The following is a 9,581-nucleotide window of genomic DNA, read 5'->3' on the forward strand; positions in this document are numbered from 1 at the left end:
ATATGGTCCTTGACTAGTCTCTCAAAGCACTTCATGATGACGGAAGTGAGTGCTACGGGGCGGTAGTCGTTTAGCTCAGTTACCTTAGCTTTCTTGGGAACAGGTACAATGGTGGCCCTCTTGAAGCATGTGGGAACAGCAGACTGGTATAGGGATTGATTGAATATGTCCGTAAACACACCGGCCAGCTGGTCTGCGCATGCTCTGAGGGTGCGGCTGGGGATGCCGTCTGGGCCTGCAGCCTTGCGAGGGTTAACACGTTTAAATGTTTTACTCACGTCGGCTGCAGTAAAGGAGAGTCCGCATGTTTTGGTAGCAGGCCGTGTCAGTGGCACTGTATTGTCTTCAAAGTGGGCAAAAAAGTTAACTTGCCTGGGAGCAAGACATCCTGGTCTGTGACGGGGCTGGTTTTCTTTTTGTAATCTGTGATTGACTGTAGACCCTGCCACCATCTGGTCATCAGCAAACTTATGGATGGTGTTGGAGTCGTGTGCGGCCACACAGTTGTGGGTGAACAGGGAGTACAAGAGGGGACTAAGCATTCAGAAAAATGCTTTTAACAAGGGAAACTGCTTCCTTCTGCCAATCATTCAATCGATTTAAATGTAAAATGTTGTTTTCTCTGTAATACAAAGAGGTTAAACCTCTTTAATTTGTATGCACATTTTTCCTGAGCAATTAAGTTCTTTGGAAGCAGAAGCGGTCTCCGTAGAATGTGAGGAAAACACATGATAAATAACACGTTCTGTACAGTCATTCATGCTCAACATCTAAATTAAACTGGGTAGAGAGATAGCCAGAATAGATTTCTATAAATTATTCAGAACATTCTGAAGTGTTGGCATGGGCCTACAGTTAGGTGCAAATGTGAAAATTTGTTCACCCAGAAGTAATTTGAATAATTCTAGTGTTTCATAATCATTCAGACGATCTTGAGGAAAGCCAATGTTCCGTGTCACGATAACGTCCTCTTATTAACTGGCAGGTGGTCTTCATTAATGTGAGTGAGAACAAACTAGTCTTTTGTTCACTCAACATATTTTTGACAAGCAGGAAAATAAAAGCAGTGGGGACCGACAGACTTCCATTGCCTTCAACACACACATTGGGCTCTATGGTCTCATGTACGATCAATAGTCTGTTGTTTTCCATCTGCCAACTTTGAAATGGGATTTCCTTCCGCTTTCATCAAGGTCATCTTACCCTGCCAAATAAATGAACAAATAATAAGAGCTGAGATTTGGTTCACTGTGGAATCCATCCCTCCATCCCCAGTGTAAACATACAGTGGCTTACGGAAGTATTCACCCCCTTGGCATTTTTTCCTATTTTGTTGCCTTACAACCTGGAATTAAAATTGATTTTTAGGGGGGGGGGGGGGGGGGGGGGTTGTATCATTCACTTTACACAACATGCCTACCACTTTGAAGATGCAAAGAAACAAACAAGAAATAAAACAAAAAGTCTGAACTTTGTAGAGCCACCTTTTGCAGCAATTACAGCTGCAAGTCTCTTGGGGTATGCCTCTAAGCTTGGCAAATCTAGCCACTGGGATTTTTGCCCATTCTTCAAGGCAAAACTGCTCCAGCTCCTTCATTGGATGGGTTCCTCTGGTGTACAGCAATCTTTAAGTCATACCACAGATTCTCAATTGGATTGGGGTCTAGGCTTTGACTAGGCCATTCCAAGACATTTAAATGTTTCCCCTTAAACCACTCAAGTGTTGCTTTATCAGTATGCTTAGGGTCATTGTCCTGCTGGAAGGTGAACCACCAGCAAATCTCTGGAAGACTGAAACAGGTTTCCTTCAAGAATTTACCTGTATTTAGCACCATCCATTGTTCCTTCATTTCTGACCAGTTTCCCAGTCCCTGCCGATAAAAAACCCATCCCCACAGCATGATGCTGCCACCACCATGCTTAATTGTGGGGATGGTGTTCTCGGGGTGCTGAGAGGTGTTGGGTTTGCGCCAGACATAGCGTTTTCCTTGATGGCCAAAAAGCAAAATTTTTGTCTCATCTGACCAGAGTACCTTCTTCCACATGTTTGTGGAGTCTCCCACATGCCTTTTGGCGAACACCAAATGTGTTTGATTATTTTTTTCTTTAAGCAATGGCTTTTTTTCTGGTCACTCTTCTGTAAAGCCCAGCTCTGTGGAGTGTACGGCTTAAAGTGGTCCTATGGACAGATACTCCAATCTCCGCTGTGGAGCTTTGCAGTTCCTTCAGGGTTATCTTTGGTCTCTTTGTTGCCTTTCTGATTAATGCCCTCCTTGCCTGGTCCATGAGTTTTGGTGGGCAACCCTCTCTTTGCAGGTTTGTTGTGGTGCCATACTCTTTCCATTTTTTAATAATGGATTTAATGGTGCTCCGTGGGATGTTCAAAGCTTCAGATATTTTTTTATAACCTAACCCTGATCTGTACTTCTCCACAACTTTGCCCCTGACCTGTTTGGAGAGCTCCTTGGTCTTCATGGTTCCGCTTGCTTGGTGGTGCCCCTTGCTTAGTGGTGTTGCAGACTCTGGGGCCTTTCGGAACAGGTTTGTATATATACTGAGATCATGTGACACTTAGATTGCACACAGGTGGAATTTATTTAACTAATTATGTGACTTCTGAAGGTAATTTGTTGCACCAGATCTTATTTAGGGGCTTCATATCAAAGGGAGTGAATACATATGCACGCACCACCTTTTCATTTTTTGAATTTTTTTAAAGAAGTAATTTTTTTCATTTCACTTCACCAATTTGGACTATTTTGTGTAAGTCCATTACATGAAATCCAAATAAAATCCATTTAAATTACAGGTTGTAAGGCAACAAAATAGGAAAAACGGCAAGGGGGATGAATACTTTTGCAAGGCACTGTAGCTAGCAGCCTCCGGTTTGACAGTGCGGCAGCAGCATTGGGCAGGCAGTCAGCAGTGGAAGCCATGCTCCCAGGCAGGCAGCCCTCAAAGCTGTGCTCCCAGGCAGGCAGGCAGCAGTGGAAGCTATGCTCCCAGGCAGACAGGCAGCAGTGGAAGCTATGCTCCCAGGCAGACAGGCAGCAGTGGAAGCTATGCTCCCAGGCAGACAGGCAGCAGCGGAAGCTATGCTCCCAGGCAGACAGGCAGCAGCGGAAGCTATGCTCCCAGGCAGACAGGCAGCAATGGACACTATGCTCCCAGGCAGCAGTGGAAACTGTGCTTCCAGGCAGGCAGAGCTGGGATGCAGTGGAGTATAAATAGTGAAGAAAGGGAGGGAGGGTTAGGGAGGGAGGCTTCAGGACCACACAGGAAATAGGCATGCCACTCTAATTGGACTCAGTCCTCATCCTCTGTGTCTAATGAGAGACTGGTGTTTTCTTTTCCCTCAAGCCGGTAATATACATTTAAACAGTTTCTCTTCCTTTACCCCCTCATGTGGAGTTATAACATATGGCTAAACATACACAGTTTAATCCTCCCCTCGCTCTCAAGATGCATGCCAAGAAGAAATGAGCTATCATCTGTCTAAAACTGACACCCCCACATGCTCACAAAGGCCACACAGTCAGGAAGCCCCTAGTTACTCACTCAATTCAGAGAAATAATGGAAGAAGCCTTTTTTCTCTTTGAGAACCCATTTGCACACTCGCAGGGTTCCACCTCTATCATGATCAGCAACAGTACAGCTTTGTCTGACAGTCTGCCAAGCAGACCACCGCTCGTTCTTTCCCTGCTGCTAACTGATTCCTTTTTTTTCCATCAACAGACACCATGAACCAGGACAACAAGTCAGACTCGTCCGACTCAGCGGAGGGTTTCTTTGCCTCCAAGCCAGCGCTGTTTGCAGTCATCGGGGCGGGATGCGTCATCTTCCTCCTGATCATCATCATCCTCATCGTCCTGCTGATCAAGCTGAAGAAGAGGAACCGTAAGCACACCCAGCAGCGGACCACCGCTCTGTCACTCAGCACGCTGGCCAGCCCCAAGTGCTCTGGGAACGCCGGCTCCGAACCCAGTGACATCATCATCCCGCTACGGACTACAGAAAACAACTACTGTCCCCATTACGAGAAGGTGAGCGGGGAATATGGCCATCCGGTTTATATAGTCCAAGAGATGCCAGCGCAAAGCCCAGCCAACATCTACTACAAGGTCTGAGGCAACGACTATGTCTAGGATGCTTGCTGTAGGGGAGAATTCTGGCCTACCTTTTACTACCTTGTCCGTCTGATGTTGAAAGACACTTTTGATGTTCAAAATAGTGACACAAGAACAGAAATGAAAGAAGGTTGTCCTGGATACAGTAGTTGAAACATAAAACATGAAACATGTTTCCGGATAGGCCAAAGGCAGGTTTTGGAGAGATTGTGTCGTCTTCTCTTCCTGCTTCAAGCTAGAAATTTTAATTCACCCAAGTTTTGCTATACTGTGTGTCTGAGAAGACTGTAAGACGGTAAAGCCTATGGCGTAGAGATGCCTTCACTCTGACAATGGAGACAAGTTGCAAACAGGGTATACTACACAAACAAAGGACCCTGCAATAGGGCTGTCACTCATGGGCTCCATTCCTGTAATGAAGCCTCCATTGTTTGCTCAGAGACAGAAAAAGGCACAGTGTGATGACAGCAAAATACACTTCCCTTTCACAACAAATGTGTTTTACCTGCGCTATTGTTTTTTATCAGTCACCTACAGTAGCTTCCTTTTCACCAGTGTCTGCTCCTTCAACATTGTGTTTCTTTTCTACTGAATATCTAGTTAATACATTCTATATTATGGTAAATATTAATATTTCTACTGAATATCTAGTTAAAACATACTATATTATGGTAAATATTAATATTTTTCATGTATCCTTTACTGATACTTTGTCACATGTAGGAGGATCTGTGTCATTAATGGCTATTTTGAGGTTGTCCACTTTCTGTTTATAAAAGAAACCAACACTTACATATGTAGGTCTCATAATTGTGTTCAGTATGTGTCTCCTGTTATACTTCTTTAAGCGTGTCCAAACAGGCAAAGTCAGGTATGCAACTGTGGTGGGAAAAAACTAGCAATGAACATGTCTCACCCTGGATGTGAATTAATGAAAGACAAATAGCTCATACTCAATTGCGGTGAGAGGTCATCATGACTGAAATAAATTTAAAGAAAACTAAAAGGTTATGTTTCAAAATGACAGGTCACTTCTGTGTCTGAGCGGCCTCGAGGGTTTTCACTCCGAGTTTTCCCCTTTGTGAAAAAGAATAACAAGATCAAATTTGTTTGAGTAGAAAAAAGTGTGGAAGCAATTAAGATGTTATCAAAGGAGCAGAGCCTTTTGCTCCCACCTAAAGGCCGTGTTCTCAGAAGAATTGGATGACTTCGGAGGGAATGATTTGCGTTCACCTAACGGTATGACATTTGTAGTGATAGTTCTGCTCCTGGAGACAGTGGAATACTAGGGATGGTTTTATTGTTTGCCACATTCATGTTTGAGTCTGAATTCATTCATAGCCACTTAGGCATGGAGCCTGGATCAGTCGTGTGCTCAGAATGAGAAGGAATGCAGGTAATGTCCAACGTGCTGTGCATCTCCATAAAAGCTTGTTTGAGGACAATGGAAAGAGTTTGGCAACCAGCTCCAATCCCTATTCTCCTCAGCTGTGCGATGATGGGAAAACCAAACCTTTAAAATAAATGTAAATACAGCGCAGACAAGAGAGGTACAGAGTGGACACTTAAAGTAAGTCATGATTCTGCTCCATTATAAATTGTTGTACAAACATAATTGCAGTACAGTACATATTTATCTTAAACTGTTCCTACTCACAAAAAGGCTTTTTTAATTCCTAAAGAGTTTTACCCTTGTTACAACCGCAACGGGATGGCGCTAAAACATCTCTGGTGTCTTCAGGAGGAGGACTAATGATTTACCATTCCTATCACCTGGCATCCTCAAAGACCAGGCAAGATTACACTGGTACCAAATCAATTTTCAATATGAATCATCACACATGTTTTCTGTTTCAATATCTTATCTCCATGTACTTAAGTGGGTCCCATAGTCTAGTCCTGTGTGTTTATTTTGAAACAAGATAGATACTGTCATGTATTTACAGTAGAATTACTCTGGCATACTTTTCATGTTGATAACATTGAGATTATTTTAAGTTATTAAGAAGTTTATCAGCGAGAGCAGGACACCAGTTTGTTGGCATTGTTTCAGATAAGAGAGCAGATTCACTGTTATTTAGATGGATGTGACTGTATACTGACATATTTCTCTGCTTTGAGGGTTAGAGCAGATTGACTCTTCTTTTGAAACATTATATAAATATTTTTTTCAGTCTGGATTTATTTGGATAAATTAACATTGTTTCGCTGAAAAATAGCCTCAAAGTTGACTTTTGCCTTCCCGGTGTCTTGTACATTATCACTTACATTGCATAAATAAATTATGTCTACAACATATGCAAATATGACTCTAACCATGATTTGAAATTTTTTAAACATATTTTGTTTGTTTTGAACTGAATTATACTGTAACTAAGTTTTATAAAAAAACGTGTTAAGAATAAAGCTCAAATTAAGTCAATGACAAACTGGTGACAAACAGAATCCTAATTCTTTAGCTATTGAACAAGCATTGTTTTATTGTTGTGTGTTGTTTGTCATTGGGTAAAGGTATAGTTTATTACACAATGATCATCTTCACAATGTTTAAGGATAATGTGTACACCACTGTGTGATCTTCAATTATTTACAGTAACACAATACCCTGTAGTCCTAGAAGTAACATGTGATGTCCCTTTACTGCTTGTTTATTGTTTGTTTTTATTTTTGGTAATACAGTGGCCTAAAATAATGTAAATATGTGAAAAAGTACCATTTTAAAGTTACATTTAATAGAGACCCATTTATGAGCATAATGTGTTTTTTTTTTATGCAGAATTTTGTAAATAGGTGTGTTTCTGGAAAGACATTTTGTATAAATCTTGATTTTTTTATAGACACAAATCTCTTAGAGCAGGTGTTTTAAGTGCCAGGCCTTGCAAGGAAAGAAGACAATTGTATCATTGTTCACCACATACATACAACATGAGAAACATTATTTCTCCTCAGTTTCATTCTTGCTGTCACAGACTGTTTGTGGGTGGGTGGGGGACTGGATTGGGAGAAGGGCCAGATACTCTCCTATACATTTTATAGATGTTCTCTGTGACACAGTCACCTCTTAAAATCGATGGATATGTTAGTGATCTTAAAAACAGGGTATGGTGAGCAACCAACTAAATACTTGATGCCTTGATGTTTTGATCAAGATGAGTCTGAGTATAATACGATGCTACAAAGGTAAAAAAAAAAATGTTTTACCCATGCTGATTAGAAATAGTCAGATGAGCAATACATTATTCCGGGCATCTTTCCATGCAAGTTTCCCTGAACTCTGTATGGTCTCACTGACTAAGGATACAGTAATTCCATCTCTAGTCGTGAGAATCCAAGGTGAATAAGAAGCATCGTGCTTGGAGGAGGTCTGCTGAGCTTGCGACTTTGGGAAATAAATAAGGCCAACATACATGGCTCTATCTCAGTCCTTCGACACCCCTCAAGGTGAAATGGACACGCTCTCTTGACCTCCACAGATTATCACGATATTATCTCTGGCTCGCTGTAATGAGAAAGCAGCTCAAGCCCCAGACATTTCCTCAGCCATCAGCCACACAGCCAAATTCAGCCCACCTCTGCTGTGCTGTGTATGGAGGCCAGGCCACTCGCATAGTTGAAAAATATTACAGCAGTGCTTAGCAACCTGAAAGCTGAAGTGTGTGAACATCTCCATGCTATTGGAGTAAGAAGGAAAATATCTACATTATTTGGTTTGGTTTTCCTGCTCAATACAGTTTAAACACTAATGACTTGTTCAGTGTGGCTGGTTGCTCACTTTCCCTGCCCTCAGTAAGTCATTATTGTCATTGTTTTATTTCTGTTCATGATTCAGTATTATTTTCAATGTACATGTATGCAATCCCAGTGAATTATTATTTTTTGCGTCTGCTCCATGTTCATATATTTCGCCTTTCATTCACACACAGCTTCAACCCACGTTCAACATAACCAGTTACTATGGAATGGAAATTCCATGAGCCAAGTTTGAAATCCTGATATTGCATATTGATAAATAAATTTTTCCTATGGATTTATCTGGTGTCGTCTTTTATTAGAAAAATCGATAGCATATGGTGCATTGACCCTGCACAGTAGAATGTGTGTCTTATGCAAGGCACCACTGTGTGTACAAAACATTAGGAGCACCTGACAGACTGACGAGGTGAGAGCTATGATCCCTTATTGATGTCACCTGTTAAATACACTTCAATCAGCGTAGATGAAGAGGAGGAGATATGTTAAAGAATGATTTTTTAAAGCCTTGAGACAATTGAGACATGGATTGTGTATGTGTGCCATTCAGAGGGTGAGTAGGAAAGACAAAAGATTTAAGTGCTTTTGAACGAGGTATGGTAGTAGGTGCCAGGTGCACTGGTTTGAATGTGTCAAGAACTGCAATGCTACTGAGTGTTTCACGCTCAACAGTTTCCTGTGTGTATCAAGAATGGTCCATCTCCCACCGGACATCCAACCAACTTGACACAACTGTGGGAAGCATTGGAGTCAACATGGGCCAGCATCCCTGTGGAACGCTTTCGACACTTTGTAGTCCATGCCCTGATGAATTGAGGCTGTTCTGAGGGAAAAAGGGGGTGCAACTCAATATTAGGAAGGTGTTCCTAATATTTTGTACATACAGTGTATATTTCAACAGCCACATTTCTTAGCTGAACAAAATAAATGTTGGTTATCATTATTTTACATCCAAAACTTTGATCTGTCTCTGTAAGACAGGCATTCCATCTGAAGCCTATGTTTTAAATCGATGGCTTAGAGAGTGCTGCTGGATTCACAGATCCTCTGTTTCTCTCCTCTTTAACATGCAAAACATTTAGTAAATACTTGACTGGGTCCAATATGAAGCACATATGGCATGTCATTTGCCCTGTGCCAGGGATTCAATAACTCAGGATGTTCTCTGAGAGATACTCCAGACATCTTGCAACCATGGAGTGGCACTTGGACGACATGCATGGAATGAGATTCCCAACCTCTATCTGAGAGCAATGCAATATAGGCAACAGCCTGGGGGAAGATATGCTCATCTGCCACTAAGTCCAGAGAGAGTTTGTTTGTTTATTTGGATTCCCATTAGCTTTTGTAGAGGCCGCATCTATTCTTCCTGTGGTCCACAAAAAAACACAAAACATGACAAGTAACAAAACACTGATACACTTTTAGACAAGGGCAGTAACACAAACTTTAAATACCGTGATATACAAACAATATGAAAATAAATAAATTATTATTTACAAATAATAAAAATGTTAAAAAAATTGTGTGTTTGTCGCCTCACAGTCCCGCTGTTCCATGAGATGTTGTTGGATTTTGTTTTTAAGGTAATCTTGCTGTTTGCGTGAGTAATTGGAGGTGAAAGGGAGTTCAGTGCGATTGTGGCTCTGTATAATACTGTGCATTGCCATGAATTCGTTTTAGACTTGGGGACTGTGAAGAGA

The 9,581-nt window shown here is 41.5% G+C and overlaps 1 protein-coding gene across 1 annotated transcript in view; it reads left to right on the forward strand.

Annotated features, from left to right (window-relative positions):
- The window catches only part of LOC110537279 (ephrin-B1), a 69,070-nt gene extending 60,915 nt beyond the window's left edge, over positions 1 to 8,155 (forward strand). The window contains exon 5 of the mRNA XM_021623204.2: positions 3,737 to 8,155. Within this exon, the coding sequence (XP_021478879.1) occupies positions 3,737 to 4,128 (392 nt within the window). The 3' untranslated portion in view covers positions 4,129 to 8,155. The remainder of the gene's footprint in view (positions 1 to 3,736) is intronic.
- Positions 8,156 to 9,581: the final 1,426 nt, after the last annotated feature.

Source organism: Oncorhynchus mykiss, chromosome 12 (assembly GCF_013265735.2).
Source record: "Oncorhynchus mykiss isolate Arlee chromosome 12, USDA_OmykA_1.1, whole genome shotgun sequence".
Taxonomy (NCBI): domain Eukaryota; kingdom Metazoa; phylum Chordata; class Actinopteri; order Salmoniformes; family Salmonidae; genus Oncorhynchus; species Oncorhynchus mykiss.